This window comes from Melanerpes formicivorus, unplaced genomic scaffold (genome assembly GCF_026170545.1).
Source record: "Melanerpes formicivorus ecotype bairdi unplaced genomic scaffold, bMelFor1.0.p_v2 SCAF_8, whole genome shotgun sequence".
NCBI classification, from domain to species: Eukaryota; Metazoa; Chordata; class Aves; order Piciformes; family Picidae; genus Melanerpes; species Melanerpes formicivorus.
Window position 1 is genome coordinate 22,983,202 of NW_027142360.1, and position 19,640 is coordinate 23,002,841.

Below are 19,640 nucleotides of genomic sequence, written 5' to 3' on the forward strand. Positions count from 1 at the left end.
ATCTCTCGATTCGCATTCCTATTGGCTGTCGTTACTGCTCCTCTTTCGTAGCCAATCACCACAGCCGCTGCCGCTCCACTCCAGAAGTATATAAGCTTCGGTCGGGGCTTGGGAGCAACTTGGTACTTGTGCTGTTGCATTTTGTTTTTTTCGTCGCTGCGATGTCTGGCCGCGGGAAGCAAGGTGGGAAGGCTCGGGCCAAGGCCAAGTCGCGCTCCTCCCGCGCCGGTCTCCAGTTCCCCGTGGGCCGTGTCCACCGACTGCTGCGCAAAGGCAACTACGCAGAGCGAGTGGGTGCCGGCGCCCCGGTGTACCTGGCGGCCGTGCTGGAGTACCTGACGGCTGAAATCCTGGAGCTGGCAGGCAATGCCGCCCGCGACAACAAGAAGACGCGCATCATTCCCCGCCACCTGCAGCTGGCCATCCGCAACGATGAGGAGCTGAATAAGCTGCTGGGCAAGGTGACGATCGCGCAGGGTGGAGTGCTGCCCAACATCCAGGCTGTGCTGCTGCCCAAGAAGACCGACAGCCACAAGGCTAAGACTAAGTAAATTTTAAATCTCGCGAAAACTTATTTCCAGACAAACACAAAGGCTCTTTTCAGAGCCACCTACAAGATCCTTAAAGAGCTAAGTTGCTTAAATTGAGTTTATTAGTGCTTGGAAAACAATTGTTAATTATTTACTCTTAAGACGAAATAACTGGGCAAACAACTCCGGGATAAAAATACTGATTTCGGTTTTCAAGTTCTATTTTAGTGTATCTTCCTGTCTGGGTACTTGACATCAATTTTTCGATGCTTTGCAGTCTAGCAACCGTTATCTTGTAATGATTGCATTTCTACGGTCATTGTAATTGCAAAAAAGAACCCCTGCTCCATTTGTAGTAACCAGTTGTGAACAAGCCCTAATCCTCTTCTCCCCTACCTTCCTCTATCACACTTCTCACGTAGCTACCTTTACCGCTAGGAAAAACTGCTCACTCAAAATCTAAGGATTTAAGATCAGGTCTCTAAGTACTTAAGATTCTCAAAAGGAGTGTACGATCTACTCGAGTGTAGGAAGGCAGCGATTAAAACATCAAAGGCTGCTTTTTAAGGGCCTCCAAATCACTGCGCACTCAGCTAATAGCAAGCTTAGGTGGCACTGGCATTTTTTGCTGTGTATTAGACAAAATGAGAAAAAAACCACACCACTTCTTTTCAGCACTTTTTGAGAATAATTGTGTGGCTCTTAAAAGAGCCGTTGGGTTGAGGGACGGAGGAAGAGAATTTTCCTACCGGGGCTTACTTCTTCTTGGCCGCTGCCTTCTTTGCCTTGGTCGCTTTAGGTTTGGCGGCCTTGGGCTTGGCTGCTTTTGCCTTCACTACCTTCGCCTTGGCTGGACTCTTGGCTGCCACTTTTTTGGGCTTTGCAGCTTTAGTCACTTTCTTAGGGCTCTTAACTGCTTTCTTAGCTGCAGCTGCTGACGGCTTCTTCACCTTCTTAGGGCTCTTCTTCGTTGTTACAGCCTTCTTTGGCTTCTTAGCAGCACTAGCAGGCTTCTTAGCAGCTGGCTTCTTAGGCTTGGCCGTAGCTGCACGCTTCTTCGGAGCTTTTTCTTTAACTTCTCCGGGCTTCTTACTAAGGCGGAAAGAGCCGGAGGCACCGGTGCCCTTGGTCTGCACTAGGGTGCCCTTGCCGACTAGGCTCTTAAGCCCTATCTTGATGCGGCTGTTGTTCTTCTCCACATCGTAACCACCAGCAGCCAATGCCTTCTTCAGCGCAGCAAGGGAGAGCCCCTTGCGCTCCTTAGAAGCGGACACAGCCTTAATAATCAGCTCGGTAACACTAGGACCAGCTGGCTTACGGGCTTTAGAGCTGCCCGCCGCCTTCTTCGGCTTCTTAGCAGCAGCCTTGGCGGCTGGAGCCGGAGCGGCCACGGCCGCAGGCGCTGCTTCAACAGCTGGCGCTGGAGCAGTCTCAGACATGACGCCACACGGAAACGCACGACAGCGTCTAAAAGCGTGCGGCGAGCGCCTCCTTTTATAGTAGGAGGATAGGCGCTGATTGGTTCATTGCCGAGCCTGCACCGCCCTGCTCTGTGCTGCTGGGCTTGTGTTTCTTCATTCTGAAAAAAGTGTGCTTTTCGTCAAAAAAACACGTTCGCGGCACCTTACTTTCTCTCATTTTTGCTGGGGAATTGAGATTTTTTTATGTTTTAGCGTTTCTTTCAACTGAGAGTCAAAATGGGTTCCATGCAGGCCAATAATCCTTCTGTTTGGGTATTGTATGCAGGGCCAGAAAGAGTGATTTTTATTTTTCCTTTTGAATTAAAACCTTATTTGTGGCAGCACTGTCACACCGACAGTGGATTCGTGTTCCTGAGAGGGTTTTTCATGAAGGTAGTGCAAAACGGAGGGAATATCGCAGCACTTTTTAAACATAAAGTAGCTTTGAAAAGAAGCAAGTAACACAATGTAGCTCCTCAGCTGTGCATCTGGGTTATAAGGTCTTAGCCGTAACACGGCTTCATCTCTTCAAATTAATGAAACTGTCTTACATAGTGACTTATTTAGCTCTACTCCCAGCTAATACAAAGTAAAAGAATTATAATTTTCACACTAAATGTTAATGTGGGAAAAGCTGCTCTTTAAAATAATCCTTCAACCTCCAGCAAAGGACTCTTCCCCATCACAAAAAGGGCTTTTTGTATTCGTATAGATTTAAAATCCCCAAGTAGAGGAGTAATCTCTTAAAATAATAAATCCATGACAAGTGGTGTGGTAGTCATTAGGAAGATTATTTAGTTATCACAAAGGGGATTCATAGAGACAGCTTTTTAAATTCTTCTTAAAATTATCTCCTTGCAAAAATATTCAGATACTTTTAAATGTTTTACCTTAAATCAAAGCCAAGGAGAAACAGCTCCTTGATCATTCCAGACTGCATTGGGTTTAATGATTTCCAACATCTTTAAAGGGATAATAGCAGGACTCAGTTCAGACCAATCAATCAAGCAGTCAAATTACAAGGATTCTCATTGAATATTTACTCTTTGAATGTGATGTAAACATAAGATTAATTAAGATGTTACTGTACTGGATGCATTTATATGTCTGTATTAATGGCTTAATAAAAAGCCTAATTTTGCCAGTAGGTAATGTGAATACTGGTAGAGAAAACAGCCTGTCACCCCTCTTCCTTTTGCTTAGCTCATACTTTTAATAAGCTGGAAGGGTCACAGAATACACAAAATATGACATATCTGAAAAATGTGTGCACAAGCTGAAAACCAGAAAGATGTATAGAACAGAAGATCTAGCTATCGTTAATTTCATATCATGTTTTGGGTCAGAGGCGACCTTAAAGATCACCTAGTTCTTAAGACCCTTCCATGGTGTTAACCTTCCACTAGACCAGGTAGCTCAAGGTGCTTTCCAACCTGGTCTAGAACACATCCAGGGAGGGGGTATCCACAACATCCCTGGGCAACGTATTCAAGGATCTCAAATGTTAATATCTCTCATTCTTCAAGAAAACATTCAAGACATTTGGGGCAGAACAGGAACACATGAAATAACATATTTCTCTGTCACTGTGACATTTCCTTTGCTCTTGCACACTTTGTGCATACTATCTAGGCTCTCCCACTGCAACATGTCTGGGCTACTGTTCCCTTCCCTGTACCTTGGGGAACAGCAGCTTCTTCTGACTGCTGGATACTCTGGGGTACATGCTGGTGCTTCCTCTGCTAGGAAGTCCACAATCCTTAGTAAAGATGCTGCAGCACGTGGCTGGGTTTTCATTTGCATTTCAAAACGATGAGAACAAGACTTTAATTTTGATTTCTGTCTGGCCCCTGTAGTAGTGTGGGTCTGGGTTTTGTGAGGGTGAAATTAGAAGTGACAACATGTAATAGTTCCTGTATCTTGTGGCCAAACTGAACTGCTGTAGGCAGCATGGGCAGAGATTGAGGGGATGAGGCTTTGCTAGCTGCCTGGTTCCTTGGCTCAGAATACCTGTGGAAGCAATACTACAAGACTGTGAGGAGTGCAATCATTTGCACTATTTATGGATGCAGAACACATCTAAGGTACTCCTTGTAGACTGTGAGAAATGAGCAGCAGAGCTTCTTCAGAAGTTTCTTTGTCTGTCTAGGCTATCATAGCAATGTTCCTCGGCTAAGTTGTTACATCTCAAAATCTTAATTAATTGTAACAAATCAGGGACTGGTACACTTTGATGATGCAGGGAGAATGTGGATGATATATGTTTAGTTGATATGAGAAAGAAATGGTCCTAAGGAAGAGGAGTGGAGATGGGATAGTGCTGGTATTTAACAGCTTTTGTGAAACAAAGGGAATAATTAACACTACATACTTTTAGATGTGTGAGGTGGATATGAAGGACAGGAGAAGGAAAGAGAAAGAATAGGCCAATAGCCACTCCTATTGACACCGATGATGTTTTGTAGTCAATATTCAAAGAAGCAAAAGTAATAAGGAACTGTATCACTCCGAGGCAACAATAGGTCATCTTTATGCAAACCAAGGGGACCCTGCCCTCATATTATCCCAGAGGTTGTGGCGTGGTGAGCTAAGAAAATTGATCTGTGCACAATCAACCTGTGAAGGTTGATGTCTCAGGAACTGTTTGGAAGTGGTTGAATTTTTCCTTCAATCCTCATATCTGTGCTACCACCAGTAATAGGTAGGGGACAGATATGTAAAATTATGGCTATTTTAAAGAGGAGGAGATTCAGTATTTAGTGTAATTTAACTTCAGTAAATACTCATAAGTCATCTTCAAGTGTGGCAAAGGGAAAGGGAGAAAGAAGGTCCTAGGAACAAGCATGTTTTTCTTTTATGGGAACGGAGTTCGATTCGACGCAGAAATACAAGCAGAACTGCAATTAAATCTCTGTACATACTTAATGTGATGATGAATAACGCACTTTTGCTCTGCATTGACCATCCAGGGTCGAATTTCCCATGGCAAGAACTCGACACCCAAGACTCTGCTTCTAAATGTCGAGTTGTATTCAGGGAATAATTTTTTTCTATAACATTTGAAAGCACAGAAAAAGTTAGGAGAGGGTTGGAGAGACAGGCTGTCTAAATATCTTTGTTCCTGCAGGCACAGAACATGGGCTGTTCCTGCAGAAAGACAGTGGCTTTCGAGAACAAAAGGGTGCTAAAACCCCTGCCTTCAGATGTGCAAATAGTTTTCTTTGTCCTAAAGAGGTTCCCATGGCCTTTAACATAGAGCTGATAGATCCACCCTGTGCAACCAGTTTCCACTTTCCCCTACAATTCATTTTGTGTCTAGAAAGACCTTTGTAGCACTTGTGGGTTTGTTCCCTTGCACTTCTGGCCTCTTTGCAAAGTACAATAAGCATGTCTCAAAGGAAAAACGATTTATATTGACTGGGATTTAATTATTTATTTTTTTTTTTACCACACCTTCTGATGATTCCAGCTGTTTCTCTCTACCGCTTTCCATAGCATTCAAGCCTTCTCTCCCAGAAAATATACAGGGCGCGCTAGTATTCATTAGGGAGATTTTGGCAGTCAATAAGTGGCAGAGAGATCATATATCTGTAAGACTCTAATAAAAAGAGGGGTTTAATTTACATTCTCTTCATCTCAAGGAAAAAATATATCCCGGATATATGCGACTTCATCATATACAAGGGAGTGTTAAGTTATTTCGTAAAATATTTGTTTCAGTCTGTGATATTTTGTATGTCATATTTTGGAGGACAGAAGGCACTTCATCACACCACTGAGAAGAGAAACTTCATCCCCAGTTAAAGCCAAAGTATTACCTCCATTATTATTAACTATTGCTGTCTGAAAAGGCTGTATGAAATTCTTCTTAGACAGCTAAGTATCACCTAGAAAAATCAATTAACAACATCCAATGTCTTAATTAGGTGAAGGGTGGCTTCCATACCAAATCTGTGCACATGAGCGTGTGATAATAATGGAAGAGGGTTTGGGAGGGCTGCTCCTCCTAGATTAATCTGCCTCTTGTGCAGGCTGGGAGCAGAGCTTAGGCTAAGGCAGGGCGCATTGCCTGTGCCGGCTTGCCTGTGGCACCAGGAATGAGGGGCAGGCTCCTGCTCCGAGGACTCTACCGCAGCCTGCCTGGACAGAGATTACCACCACCAGTGCCGCCTTCCTCCCCCTCTCCCCCGCGTCCCCCGCCCCACTCTTCTTCGTCTGTCCTTTTCGTTTTTTCCTTTCGTGGATGTTTTCCCGAATGAATGAGCTCTGTAACAGCTCAAGACACGAGCAAATGGACGAACTAGGGGTGCGGGGGGTGTATGAGGAGTCTTAATATTTCTATATAGGATAGACCATGAAATTTACTTAAGCAGTTCCCACATTTAAAAAAACTTCCGCGTACAGTCGCTTTTCCCTCAACGTCCAGCCAAGACCGAACCTCAGTACCAAGAGCAGAAGCAAAGCAGAACTGCTGCTGATCCCACGCCGTCTCCTCCTGGGCAGGGCGGGCCAGTTGGGATACAGTGGCCGGGATACAGCGGGTAAACACCTCTGTTTCCGCACTTAACGTTAATGTGAGGGGTCACGAGTGTGACAGCTCCACTTTAGGGTTTCTGGCAGTGGTGCAAGAAACAGAAAGTAGCTGACCCCCCGACATGAATGCTTCCAGAAAGAAAGAGCCAGATGAGACAAATACAAATTCATTTGTGCAGTGCACGACACACTCACTCCCCTGTCGTCCAGCCAGAGGAAAAGATCTGACGTGCCCTTGCAAGTGCTCGGGGGTCTCACTAGGAAACACTCGTTACAGTGATCATGGAGATCGCTTCTCTCAACAACTCACTGCTGTATTCCAACACACTGTTCTGTTTGATGTACACATCCTTCAATTCTTTAAGGTTCTGTACCGTGTTGACCATAACACATGCGAACACAAACACAGAATATGTTTCCGACACACGCCTCGCACCGAGTGTCACCGAAACACTCATCACACTCTGCTCGAGAAAAAGACAGTGTACCCCGAGACACGCTTTAGATTTTCACTTCACAATGCAAGCATCACCGAGCAACGCTCGACACACGCATTGTTCCGCGACGAAGGAAACACAGCTCTTCTCTCCTCTCCTCGAAGACATTCCTATCGATCTGCACCGAGTAATGAATACCGAACAGCCGCACATATCGCTTGGTTCCTCCTCTACGCACAAATATCACTTCGCTCCCCGAAGTAACTCCCATCACTATGCACTGGATGTCAAAGATATCGCTCTTGCCCTCCTCTACTCTCTCATCGCCCCGAGTATTTGTAATCTTTCTTCTCCTCATGATAAACATATCACTCCTTTATTCCCCTATACACGTATCGTTCCATTCCCTGTGGACACGCACATCTCTCCGTACCCCTTCATGCACACACTGCCAGCTGTACAAAGCAGCCTTCGTTCTGCCTCGCCCACAAAAAGCATAATTTTGCGACTCCAAACTGAACACCCTTATTGCTGTACACATGCAGAGTTCAGTGCCTCGCAGACAACGCATCGCTCAGGTCCCCTCAAAACACGCTACACCCTGAACTAAACCCGCATCTCCGCTAAAACACATAGTTCCGTGCCCCCCCCCCCCCCCCCAACTTGTTACTCTCACGCTCCCACAAAAACTCTGGTCTATGCCTTCCTGAAACCTATCGCCCTGAGGCCAAATACACAACCATCGCTTCGCTCCCCTTAAACAGTCCATCGTTATGCACCACCGGACCCACGGCTCAGGGCCCCGCAGCAATGCCACCTCTCGGTGCCACACAGAACTCGCATTCCTTTCCTCCAGACACACAGACCATCTGCGCCGATGACAAACACAGAGTTATTCTTTTCCACAAATCGCTCTGATCCGACCGCGGTGCCAGGAGGAAAAACTCCGCCTCCTTGCCGCCGATCTCAGATTGCTGGCTCACGGGGGCGGGGCGGACTAGGTTTAGAAGAGGACAGGCGCGGCGCTGTGCTGTTATAAAAGAGACCGGGAGCTGTGACAGTATCTGTTGCTTGCTTCCCTTCGCTTTTTGCTGAGAGAAGGAGCCGCGTCTGCTGCCATGCCTGAGCCAGCCAAATCCGCTCCCGCGCCCAAGAAGGGCTCCAAGAAAGCGGTGACCAAGACTCAGAAAAAGGGAGACAAGAAGCGCAAGAAGAGCCGCAAGGAGAGCTACTCCATCTACGTGTACAAGGTGCTGAAGCAGGTGCACCCCGACACGGGTATCTCCTCCAAGGCCATGGGCATCATGAACTCCTTCGTCAACGACATCTTCGAGCGCATCGCCGGTGAAGCCTCTCGCCTGGCGCACTATAACAAGCGCTCCACCATCACCTCGCGGGAGATCCAGACAGCTGTGCGGCTGCTGCTGCCTGGTGAGCTGGCCAAGCACGCCGTGTCCGAGGGCACCAAGGCTGTCACCAAATACACCAGCTCCAAGTAAGCTCTCTCTGCGCTCGCAGCCAGATTTGATTCACCCAAAGGCTCTTTTAAGAGCCATCCAATCTTTCACATGAAGGGCTTTGCCACTGGATTTTTTCTACTGTTATTTAATTTTTCTGTCTCCTAAGTCTCGCTGTCATAACTTCCTCCAGCACCGGTTTTTCACCGGTTATAGTTTTTTTCCTGTGTCCAAGGTCCTAACCCGATATAAACCACAAAAAGAAAATTTGGAAACGCCCATCAGGGGGCAGCAGGGGCCAAGAAATGGCACTTGAGGAGCGATTAGTATGTGTTCTCAAACCATTACTCTAAATAGGAATATCGAGTAAAGAAAAAAAAAACTCCATAAAAACGAGAACTAAATGTTTCCTTATCAGTTACTTAAAATCACGGAGATTTTTATATTGTTATATGACTGTGTCACGAGAATGGGGGAGGAAACCAGTGCTGAAATCATCCTGCTTAGCAGAGACCAAGTATAATAACTTTTTTCCTTTTTTTCACTTCAGACTTTGAACAACGACATTGAAACGGGTGGTGGATGGAAAGTGCCCTATAAACTACCACCAGAGCAGCTCTCAAGAACGTAAAAGGCACTGTAAAGACTTATTGGTAATGTCTGAGGTTAGTAGGAAAAAGGAAACAAGTATAGAAACCATAGGAAGCAGCGACTACTTCATTCTTACCGATTTAGTTTTAACTAAATTGGCTGGGTAGGGGGGAACGTTTGCCATTGTATTACTAACAATTAAAACAGGAATTAGAGCTCTTTTACTGAAAAGATAGGTGGCTCTTAAAAGAGCCTTTGAGTTTAAACAAATCTTCTGAACAGGTTATTTACTTGGAGCTGGTGTATTTGGTGACAGCCTTGGTGCCCTCGGACACAGCGTGCTTGGCCAGCTCACCGGGCAGCAGCAGCCGCACAGCTGTCTGGATCTCCCGCGAGGTGATGGTGGAACGCTTGTTATAGTGCGCCAGGCGAGAGGCCTCACCGGCGATGCGCTCGAAGATGTCGTTGACGAAGGAGTTCATGATGCCCATAGCCTTGGAGGAGATGCCCGTGTCGGGGTGTACCTGCTTCAGCACCTTGTACACGTAGATGGAGTAGCTCTCCTTGCGGCTCTTCTTGCGCTTTTTGTCTCCCTTTTTCTGGGTCTTGGTCACCGCTTTCTTGGAGCCCTTCTTGGGCGCGGGAGCGGATTTGGCTGGCTCAGGCATGGCAGCAGACGCGGCTCCTTCTCTCAGCACGAAGCAAAGGGAAGCAAGCAACGAATACGGATGCTGCGCTTGGTCTCCTCATTTATAGCAGCGCTGAGTACCCAGCGGCTCTTCAGAGACACATCCCCATTGGTTGGAAGTTCGACTGGCCGTCGACGCGCCGTGCTTGCTTCTGCTATTGGCCACCTCTCGATTCGCATTCCTATTGGCTGTCGGTACTGCTCCTCTTTCGTAGCCAATCATCGCAGCCGCTGCCGCTCCACTCCAGAAGTATATAAGCTTCGGTCGGGGCTTGGGAGCAACTTGGTATTTGTGCTGTTGTATTTTATTTGTTTCGTCGCTGCGATGTCTGGCCGCGGGAAGCAAGGCGGGAAGGCTCGGGCCAAGGCCAAGTCGCGCTCCTCTCGTGCCGGTCTCCAGTTCCCCGTGGGCCGTGTCCACCGATTGCTGCGCAAGGGCAACTACGCAGAGCGAGTGGGTGCCGGCGCCCCGGTGTACCTGGCGGCCGTGCTGGAGTACCTGACGGCTGAAATCCTGGAGCTGGCAGGCAACGCTGCCCGCGACAACAAGAAGACGCGCATCATTCCCCGCCACCTGCAGCTGGCCATCCGCAACGATGAGGAACTGAACAAGCTGCTGGGCAAGGTGACGATCGCGCAGGGTGGAGTGCTGCCCAACATCCAGGCTGTGCTGCTGCCCAAGAAGACCGATAGCCACAAAGCTAAAGCTAAGTGAACTCAACTAGGGTTGACTGGGAGGCAGATCAGACCGAAAATAACCCAAAGGCTCTTTTCAGAGCCGCCCACAGTGATCAAAAAAGGTTGAATCACTCTAATGGTTTTGATTCTAGTGAGCTGTTGTAAAAACTCGTGGAGTGTTAAAGTGCCTGCCTTAACTCTTCTGCCTTCTTGCTCAGTTTTACCTTTTTCCTGTTTTGTTTGCTTTCTTTGGGGGGTGGGGGTAGGGGGGAGGACGCTGTATTAATCTAAATACTGCTTGAAAATACCGGCTGTATTACACCTAGAGGTTACAATTCAGTTCCCTGTTGCTTTAAGGGCTATAACTTTATCTTTATTAAAATATTTATATTTTCTGAGGAAGTCTGGGCACTTTCAGTGTGTTTGTGGTAATTTGCTTTTATGTATGGTATTACAGTAAACATTGCATCTATTAAGCAAACTGGTTCTGCTCTAGGTGCTCTTTGCAGCTCTTTTTGGAGGCAATATGTGTAAAGGCTTTCCTGTCAATCTAGATTTTTTCTGTTCTCTTGGATAGTATTAAGGAACAGCTGGTCAGAGTTACAAGTGGTTAATAAGTGGTTTGCTTTTCACTCCATCTTCGACTTTGCAAAGCATATAGAGCAGGGAAATGGGGGAGAGGGGGTATGGGGGAGGGGATGGGCGTGGGGTGGGAGAAGGGTAGACATGGTGGTGAAAGAAGAAAAAAAACCCAAATGGCTCTAAAGAAATCACGCGGTACTAGCAGCGACCCTGACACAATTCTTTCGCAATAGGAGGGATGTTCGTTGCTTCAGGGCCCGTGTTAATTTCCCTCTATTGCTGCTTTTTTAATGCTATCATGCAAGAAAGTCCTCCTGCCTAAGATAATTTTGGGGCCTGGTCTTAACTGAGTGTAACTTTCTTGAAGCTGATTAATAAGCTCACCCAACTGCAAGGGAAGAAAGTCTCATTCCCCTCTGTATCTCTTCTACATGATGAGTTTTGTCAACTGCACATGGGAATCACTGGGCATTGTAGCAAAATATGGAAGAATCCTTTGAAAATCCCTGAGCCCCTTCTCCAGTCTAAGCAACCCCAGCTCCCTCAGCGTCTCTTCATAGGGCTTGTGCTCCAAACCCCTCCCCAGCTTTGTTGCCCTTCTCTGGATACGTTCCAGCAACTCAACATCTTTCCTAAACTGAGGGGCCCAGAACTGGACACAGTACTCAAGGTGCGGCCCAACCAGTGTGGAGTACAGGGGCAGAATGACTTTCCTGCTGGCCACACTATTCCTGATACAGGCCAGGATGTCATTGGCCACAAGAATTGTCCAGGTTGGAAAAGCCCCTTGAGATTACTGTAGAGTCCAACTGTTAACCCATCACTGCCAAGCCCACCGCTAAACCACTCTTGCAGTGTCAGACACTGCAGTAGATGTGGTTTATCAAACCCATAGATGTAAGGTAGATTTAGACTGGTTATTAGGAAGAAATTCCTTAGAGTGAGGGTGATGAGACACTGAAGGGAGTTACCCAGGAAAATCGACACCCTTGCCCTGGAAGTGTTCAAAGCCAGTTCCAATGGGTCCTTGAGCAACCTGGTCTAGTGAAAGGTATCTTTGCCGGTGGCAGGAGGTTTGAAACTAGATGAGCCTTTCTAACCCAAACCATTGCACGATTTCTTGCAAATCCAGGTGAGCTCATCAAAGTTGAAAATGCATATATATATATATTTCTTAAGGAACACTTGCTATCTCCTAAAAGCAGATTCTGGGTTCTTTCTTTAACATTAATTCGGTTTTACAAGAGCCGGACGGACTAGGAAGGTACAAACGCTGGTGAAAAAGGAACAAAGGGAAATTTGCCTCCCCAAGCCCATGTGAATGGGATCACTTAGCAACTCAACAGCAACAATGGGCCGGGGCTCAGGGAGGCCTGGGAAAAGGGAGTGCATCACCTCTGCCCAGAAGGCCCCTCCCAGTAGATTCCCCCACCCCTTCAGGCCGCTTGCTGATAAGGTAAATGCCGCTTTATACTTTGCCATTTCAGAAGGATGGTGAGAAATACTGTCTTTCAAGCAAATGTTCTCAGGTGGAAAAGAGTGTAAAGATGGAGGTGGGGGGGTGGAGAAAGAGTTTGTCATCAGCGTGTTACAAAAAGGTTTAGTCACTCTGATCGTTAGCACTTTAGAAACTCTTATAGTTTTTGCCCCCTCAGAAAAACATACATTTAAAAACTGCTAGCATAAGCCTGAAGTAGAGCACATAACACATCCCATCAGGGTGTTTTTTTTTTTGTGTGTCATTTATTATTGGTTGAGGAGCTAAATATATCTACCTTACATCCATCTGCCCAGTTCACTTCTGTCATGGCTTTTTTCCCAACAATTTCAGAAGGCAGAGTTTAAATGCTCCTGCACAGAGGGAGTGGAACTAATTCAGATAAATTAGCAATCAGGTTTGTATGCGCTGCAGTCAGTCTGGTCTGCTTCATGTAAAGATGTATTTCAAAGTGTAAAAATCATTGAGGCTGTGTCACTCTTGTCCTCTTTTCTAAGTGGTGGTGATTAAAGATGCTAATCTTGCTGTACCCCAAGTGCACAAGGTAAAACCACCTTTATTATGTTTAGTGTTCAGATTGCTTTGCATTCCAGGAGCTATTACTTGCTACAAAACTCAAAGGGGATGCATAAAAGAGCAGCATGCATTTTGTCATGACTTTTATCCTACACAAGGGTGGTGCAAGATCCTCTATCGGAAGTACAGATTTCACCCTATTCTATTTTGTGCTGTCTTCCATTTTCCTATTTTCAAGTACAAAAATCTACACTCAATGCAAGTAGGACAGCAAGCACAAAAACAAAAAAAAAAAAAAAGAGGGGTGTGGATTTTACTAGTGCTAAAAATCTCAAGATGTCCTGGTACTACTTTACTCCTTTCACAAACAAACTACTTATTTTGTAGCTTTAAAATACAAGTATGCCCAGAATTCCTTCTTTATCTTTTCTGTGTTAAAAAAATATGAAGGGAAGAGCCTTTGTGATTCACAGAATAACTTTTGGCAAGGAATGCTCTCAGAACAACCCCTCCAACAGGACAGGACATCAAACAATTTAGTTCTTTGCAGACACCAAATAAATCCAAACCCAGAAAAAGCTCTTTCCACCTACATACACCTCTGGTTCTGTCAACTCAGTCTAGAGGAAAAAACTGCCCATGCCTACTGCAATGATTCTTCCTTCCTTGTAGGTATGTGAGCTGGGAAAGGGGAAGAGTTTTTCCCAGCTACATTTCCAGCTGTCTTCTCCAGTGAGATGTGCATCACGTCTTGAGCAGCACTGTGCTCTCACACAACACAAAACCAAGACCATTTTTTTTGGAGCATAAAGATGCAAGTTTTTCCTTTACAATCTGAATCATGAACATTTCCATTACTGAGCAAAAGCATTATATCAAGACATATAAAAGGCCAAGTCTTTTTCCCTAGTTGCACCTAATGCTTTCACCCTCTGTGTTAACTACTTTGAAATATATTCTTCTCTATTGAAAAGAAATCAACATGGCAATAATTTTCCCCTGTGTGTCTAGTAATTGCAGTCTCTGGCCATTAGAAAAAAATAATTTGATTTCATAAGTATATTCATAGATTTATAGAAAGCAAGGGTCTTTAAAGACCATCTAGTTCCAACCCCCATGCCATAGGCAATTTGTTCCAGTGCCTCACAACTCTCACTGTAAGGAATTTGTTCCTAATATCCAGTCTAAATATACCCTATTCCATCTTAAAGCCACCACCTCATGTCTTATCATTACAAACCCTTGCAAAAAGTCCATCTCCAGCTTTCTTGCAGACCCCTTTCATGTTCTAGAAGGCTACTCTAAGGCCCCCTGGAGCACTGTGACATCTTACTGTTGCTGGGTGACAGTATAGAATTATTAAGGTTGGAAAAGTCCATCCATGTCTTCTGAGTAGAATGGATCTAAGAGATTTTTACTTTGAATTAAATAGTAAAGTGCATTAAAGAACAGTGTGAAAGAATATGCTGCCAGGTGTTTTTATATTCACACAGTTTGCTGAATTAATAGTGAATGTACATCCTCCTGTGAGATTGAATTTTAAAGTTTACTATTCTCACTGAGCCTGTCACCTACTACTTTTAACTCTGATTAAAATAAAAATAATATAAAAAACCCCAAGTAGACGAAATTTTCTGTGGTACTTAGTTTTTCCTATTGCAGAGATTTTGACCTCAGAACTGCTAGAAAATAGTGGATGCAGTAGAATCAGAGCTGGTGATGTGTGCAGATAGAAATGCCATATTCACATTATAACCCCCTGGGTATTGCCTTATCATTCTTACTGATACTGGAAAAAGCAAACACAAGCAACATTTTTTTTTAAGTGAAGGCTTTCATGAGCCTGTTGTTTGAGGCCAAAAGACTTCAGGGTTGATTTGCAGCCATATGATAAACTCATCACCAAATTCCCCCCAAATTTCTGGCTATTAAACATTGTACATGCTTCCTTGCAGCAGAGTAACACCACTAGCTCCTTATGTTCAGCAATTTTTAAAATTAATTATATTGTGTATGCAATTTTCACAGAAAATCGCTCAGCTCCTTCCTGTGACTGCTTTAGCAGAAAATAGTCACCTTTCAATTAAAAACCACAAAGGGAGGGTGAATATCATTTCACACCTACTAAACCATTCCTGTAGTTATGCAGTTAATTTGATTAAAAGCATTATAATTTCTTAAAATCCCTCTACTTATAAGGCACAAACCAAACACATAACCATAAAGTAAAAAGTGACACTAATAATATGGAACTTTTTTAGAACTTGACTCTTCAGCCCTTTTATTGAAAAAGTGGGTGGCTCTTAAAAGAGCCTTTGGGTCGAGTAGATCTAGGTAAAGGATGCAGTTTACTTGGAGCTGGTATACTTGGTGACAGCCTTGGTGCCCTCGGACACGGCGTGCTTGGCCAGCTCACCCGGCAGCAGCAGCCGCACAGCTGTCTGGATCTCCCGCGAGGTGATGGTGGAGCGCTTGTTGTAGTGCGCCAGGCGAGAGGCTTCGCCAGCGATACGCTCGAAGATATCGTTGACGAAGGAGTTCATGATGCCCATGGCTTTGGAGGAGATGCCCGTATCGGGGTGTACCTGCTTCAGCACTTTGTAGACGTAGATGGAGTAGCTCTCCTTGCGGCTCTTCTTGCGCTTCTTGTCTCCCTTTTTCTGGGTCTTGGTCACCGCTTTCTTGGAGCCCTTCTTGGGCGCGGGAGCAGACTTGGCCGGCTCAGGCATGACAGCAGATGTAAGTCTCAGACGCAGCAGCAACGACACTAGCAGAAACGCTAAGACGAATGCAAACGTCAGCCGCGTTGTACTTTTTATAGCCTGCCTTATGCAAATGAAAAGAATCCTAACTTCACATTTTCATTGGTCAGGACTCAAAGATACGTCACAACACTCACATAGCCTTTTTTGATTGGTCAAAATACGATCCTTCTTCTCATTGGCTACCTTGAGAAGACCTACTTTTCAGCCTATCAGCGAAGGAATGAGGCGGGAAAGCGGGGCTATAGCTGGGCAGCTCGGTTTGTTTCTTGTGTATTGCTGCCGGGAGCTTGTTCTAGCTGCGAGCAAGTGAAGATGTCTGGCCGCGGGAAACAAGGCGGGAAGGCTCGGGCCAAGGCCAAGTCGCGCTCTTCACGGGCTGGGCTTCAGTTCCCCGTGGGCCGCGTCCACCGATTGCTGCGCAAGGGCAACTACGCAGAGCGAGTGGGTGCCGGCGCCCCGGTGTACCTGGCGGCCGTGCTGGAGTACCTGACGGCTGAAATCCTGGAGCTGGCAGGCAACGCTGCCCGTGACAACAAGAAGACGCGCATCATTCCCCGCCACCTGCAGCTGGCCATCCGCAACGACGAGGAGCTGAACAAGCTGCTGGGCAAGGTGACGATCGCGCAGGGCGGAGTACTGCCCAACATCCAGGCTGTGCTGCTGCCCAAGAAGACCGACAGCCATAAGGCTAAAGCCAAGTGAACAAAAGGAGAGGCGACAAAGTTGTCTCTTCCAGAGTAAATAACCCAAAGGCTCTTTTCAGAGCCACCCACAAAATCATAAAAGAGCAGTTATCCGTTTTTTTTTTTTTTTTAAAGTTAACCCGTATTATATGAATTACTCAACCCATGTTTTGTCTTTTCCTTTTCCGTTTTTATTAACGCAATTTTTGGTTCGGTGATAGTAGCAACGCTTTCCATGGTATCGTTAACAAAGTCGTGCCAAAAAAATGTCCTGTTCTTCCTGGGATGAAGTATTTTCCGTTCAGTTCTGAAACCAGGCAAACAAGGGAATTCTTTAGGTGACAGCTCCCGGCCCTCCCCCACCCCTTCATGCTTTCTGTTTTCTTCCTGTCTCCGGGAGGCTGAAACAGCACGGCAGATACGAGGTGTAATCGTCTTCGCGGAAGGGGGGTGTGTGGGGGGGAAGGAGAGCAGGCCGGGCTCTCCTCTGGCCAATCCTTGGGCAGGGCGGGTTTTTTCAATACTTAAAGCTCTTTTTCTTTCCGATCGAGAATAAAGGAGCTCCTGGCTATTTTCGCGTCATTAAGGAAACCCATCCCCCTCCTCCCCCACATGGATAAATCCATTTAAAGATACACCTTAGGAGAAACAATACAACAGATTAGACATGGCTCAGTAGTAGCGTGCCTTGCATTACTTTTGTTAAAAAATACATCCTTAAAAAAAACCCCACCATACACCCTTTTTTTTTTATCAAATCGCTATTATAAAACATTGCTTCCTGGTAGTCAAAACGATTACTCGTCAGAAAAACAACCAAACACGTCAAAAGTCTACACTTTCCTAAAGCCGCCGCGTTATACCGGGCTCGTTAACTTTTCTTTCGGTAACTGTAGCGAGGAGAAAAAAAAGATACAATGGACCTCTGACGACTTACGAATTACTGGATCTTTGCTGCAGGTTACTGACGACGTCAGTGTCTCAGCTCCTTTAGGGAAAGTGTGGGTGGCTCTTAAAAGAGCCGTTGGATAACAAAAAGGGTACGTAGAGCAGGACTCTCCCGGGATAATTTACTTCTTTTTGGCCGCTGCTTTCTTCGCCTTGGCTGCTTTGGGCTTAGCCGCCTTTGGCTTGGCTGCTTTGGGCTTCACCGCTTTTGCCTTGGCAGGGCTCTTTGCTGCTTTCTTGGGCCGGCCTGCCTTAGCCGCTTTCTTGGGGCTCTTGACCGCTTTCTTGGCTGCAGCAGCCGCCGGCTTCTTGGCCTTCTTGGGGCTCTTCTTCACAGCTGCAGCTTTCTTGGGCTTCTTGGCAGCACTGGCAGGCTTCTTGGCCGCCGGCTTCTTGGGCTTGGCCGCGGCGGCACGCTTCTTAGGAGCTTTTTCCTTCACTTCTCCAGGTTTCTTATTGAGACGGAATGAACCAGAGGCGCCAGTGCCCTTGGTCTGCACCAGGGTACCCTTGCTGACGAGACTCTTGAGCCCCAGCTTGATGCGGCTGTTGTTCTTTTCCACATCGTAACCGCCGGCGGCCAGCGCCTTCTTCAGCGCAGCGAGGGAGAGCCCCTTACGCTCCTTAGAGGCGGACACGGCCTTGGTGATCAGCTCGGTGACGCTGGGGCCCGCGGGCTTGCGGGCTTTGGAGCCGCCCGCTGCCTTCTTCGGTTTCTTGGCGGCAGCCTTGGCACCGGGCGCGGGCGCATCGGGGGCGGCGGCGGGAGCGGTCTCGGACATGGTAGCAGCGTCCTCTGCGGAGCAGGCGAACACAATTGGGCTGGCGCGGGTCAGATGCTCGTATTTTTAGAGAGGAGCCGCGCCGTGATTGGTGCGTTGCAGAGCCCGCCCCACTGCACGGCCGGGGAGCTCTTCGGTGTGCTCGATTTGTGTTTCTTTGGACTAACAAAAGTGTATTTTCCTCGGAATTTCTGCCACCAAATCGCCCCATTTCCCCGGTGAGGGAGGAGAAGAGCAGGTACTTGCGTTCGGGAGAGTTTCCAGTCGCAAACACGCGGAGTGAGTTAAAGGAGAAGCGATAAATCCCGTGTGCTGCTGCTGGAGAGACCTCTGAAGAGAGAAACTTTTGTTTTTCCTTGCAAATTAAAAATTTCCTTTTGACATAAATGTTACAGAAACGACTCAGTCTGATTCTTTAGAGGGTTTTCTTGAGGTTAAAGTTGGAACCTGCCGATTTACAGCTATTTTGACAGTTTAAATTGATTTTGAAGAGGAGGAAGTAACACAAACTCTCTCTTTCAGCTCTGAATATGGATTAAGAACCGGTTCCTTTGACCATGTGTTTTACCTTCTAAAACGCTAAAGTCTAGTGAAATAGTGTCTCGTACAGCCTCCCATTGCACTTTTTAGAGAACCATAAGCAATGTGTTTATATCTGGACATTTATGAACATACAGTTGTTTTATTTTGCCTTCCTGGAATTTCAGTCGCAGGGAGGCAAACTTAGCCTGCTACCTTGTGTTGGGTGTTTTCTTCCTTTTGTTTGTTTTCCACACGAATTTCTATAACAATTATTAAGTAAATCCAACTATTTTCTTTTCGTGTTGCATGTTACTTTCAAGGAAACCATCATTTGATGTCAAAAAACTGCAGTTTTGTAAGAGAAAGCAAGCTCCTAAAGTTCTGATGATGTTTACTGAAATCATCTTTGTCTGTCTAGTAATTTAAGATGTGCGAGGACTAGTATAGCAATAGTCACGGTCTTCCTTCTCAGAGAGTATTGTCGTGTCATGTATTTTCTGTAATAGTTGTAAAATTTAAAGTAGCATTACTGATTAGTGTTGTTTTGTGTTTGGTTTTGGGGTTTTTCCTCACTTATCTCACACATTGTATCTACACAAAGGTTTATCTAATGCCAACTCTGAAATCCTCTTCCCACTCCACAGCAAAAACATCTGATTCATCCTTATGCATTTTACAACCCTCACTGAAATGAGGAAATATTGTTAGGATAAAACCAGAGTACTTTGTGATAATCTGAAATTCAAAAAGGGGAGAGGTAGGCCATAGGTCATTCCTAAAGAACCAGGAAGAATTCAAGATTGATAGCTGGAGGAAGATGATGTAATAAGCTGAACAGAACTGAACCCTGGAATAATACTTCATTAATCTGTACTTGATTATAAACTGTTGCATTATCCATGGCCTTTTGATTTAAGAATCACAAAGACTGCACTTCAGCCCTGTCCTCTGATTTCCTTTGATATTACCA

General features: G+C 45.9%; 8 protein-coding genes across 8 annotated transcripts; 4 read left to right on the forward strand and 4 right to left on the reverse strand.

The window, feature by feature from the left end:
• Window positions 1-97: 97 nt before the first annotated feature.
• LOC137443183 (histone H2A-like) lies at window positions 98-551 on the forward strand. The gene has a single exon (XM_068142652.1). It carries the CDS (start codon window positions 162-164, stop codon window positions 549-551), a length of 390 nt encoding a protein of 129 aa, XP_067998753.1. The 5' UTR covers window positions 98-161.
• Window positions 552-1,285: 734 nt separating this feature from the next.
• On the reverse strand, window positions 1,286-2,059 carry LOC137443179 (histone H1.11L-like). Its single transcript, XM_068142648.1, has one exon. The coding sequence runs from the start codon at window positions 1,967-1,969 to the stop codon at window positions 1,286-1,288; it is 684 nt and encodes a 227-aa protein (XP_067998749.1). The 5' UTR covers window positions 1,970-2,059.
• A 5,979-nt stretch (window positions 2,060-8,038) lies between these two features.
• LOC137443192 (histone H2B 1/2/3/4/6-like) lies at window positions 8,039-9,044 on the forward strand. The gene is made up of 2 exons (XM_068142662.1): window positions 8,039-8,455; window positions 8,968-9,044. The coding sequence occupies exons 1-2, from the start codon at window positions 8,079-8,081 to the stop codon at window positions 8,972-8,974; spliced, it is 384 nt and encodes a 127-aa protein (XP_067998763.1). The 5' UTR covers window positions 8,039-8,078; the 3' UTR covers window positions 8,975-9,044.
• A 120-nt stretch (window positions 9,045-9,164) lies between these two features.
• On the reverse strand, window positions 9,165-9,716 carry LOC137443195 (histone H2B 1/2/3/4/6). The gene has a single exon (XM_068142664.1). It carries the CDS (start codon window positions 9,674-9,676, stop codon window positions 9,296-9,298), a length of 381 nt encoding a protein of 126 aa, XP_067998765.1. The 5' UTR covers window positions 9,677-9,716; the 3' UTR covers window positions 9,165-9,295.
• Window positions 9,717-9,719: 3 nt separating this feature from the next.
• Window positions 9,720-11,044, forward strand: LOC137443187 (histone H2A-IV-like). The gene has a single exon (XM_068142657.1). It carries the CDS (start codon window positions 9,737-9,739, stop codon window positions 10,409-10,411), a length of 675 nt encoding a protein of 224 aa, XP_067998758.1. The 5' UTR covers window positions 9,720-9,736; the 3' UTR covers window positions 10,412-11,044.
• Window positions 11,045-14,434: 3,390 nt separating this feature from the next.
• Window positions 14,435-15,699, reverse strand: LOC137443194 (histone H2B 1/2/3/4/6). The gene has a single exon (XM_068142663.1). The coding sequence runs from the start codon at window positions 15,697-15,699 to the stop codon at window positions 15,319-15,321; it is 381 nt and encodes a 126-aa protein (XP_067998764.1). The 3' UTR covers window positions 14,435-15,318.
• Window positions 15,700-16,047: 348 nt separating this feature from the next.
• On the forward strand, window positions 16,048-17,075 carry LOC137443191 (histone H2A-IV). Its single transcript, XM_068142661.1, has one exon. The coding sequence runs from the start codon at window positions 16,048-16,050 to the stop codon at window positions 16,435-16,437; it is 390 nt and encodes a 129-aa protein (XP_067998762.1). The 3' UTR covers window positions 16,438-17,075.
• A 22-nt stretch (window positions 17,076-17,097) lies between these two features.
• Window positions 17,098-18,188, reverse strand: LOC137443188 (histone H1.01). Its single transcript, XM_068142658.1, has one exon. It carries the CDS (start codon window positions 18,146-18,148, stop codon window positions 17,489-17,491), a length of 660 nt encoding a protein of 219 aa, XP_067998759.1. The 5' UTR covers window positions 18,149-18,188; the 3' UTR covers window positions 17,098-17,488.
• Between the last annotated feature and the right edge of the window lie 1,452 nt (window positions 18,189-19,640).

What these genes read in the sequence shown, in the direction of transcription:
- LOC137443195 (XM_068142664.1), bottom strand. Translation starts at nt 9,676, where the DNA reads ATGCCTGAGCCAGCCAAATCCGCTCCCGCGCCCAAGAAGGGCTCCAAG.
- LOC137443192 (XM_068142662.1), top strand. Translation starts at nt 8,079, where the DNA reads ATGCCTGAGCCAGCCAAATCCGCTCCCGCGCCCAAGAAGGGCTCCAAG.
- LOC137443191 (XM_068142661.1), top strand. Translation starts at nt 16,048, where the DNA reads ATGTCTGGCCGCGGGAAACAAGGCGGGAAGGCTCGGGCCAAGGCCAAG.
- LOC137443188 (XM_068142658.1), bottom strand. Translation starts at nt 18,148, where the DNA reads ATGTCCGAGACCGCTCCCGCCGCCGCCCCCGATGCGCCCGCGCCCGGT.
- LOC137443194 (XM_068142663.1), bottom strand. Translation starts at nt 15,699, where the DNA reads ATGCCTGAGCCGGCCAAGTCTGCTCCCGCGCCCAAGAAGGGCTCCAAG.
- LOC137443179 (XM_068142648.1), bottom strand. Translation starts at nt 1,969, where the DNA reads ATGTCTGAGACTGCTCCAGCGCCAGCTGTTGAAGCAGCGCCTGCGGCC.
- LOC137443187 (XM_068142657.1), top strand. Translation starts at nt 9,737, where the DNA reads ATGCTGCGCTTGGTCTCCTCATTTATAGCAGCGCTGAGTACCCAGCGG.
- LOC137443183 (XM_068142652.1), top strand. Translation starts at nt 162, where the DNA reads ATGTCTGGCCGCGGGAAGCAAGGTGGGAAGGCTCGGGCCAAGGCCAAG.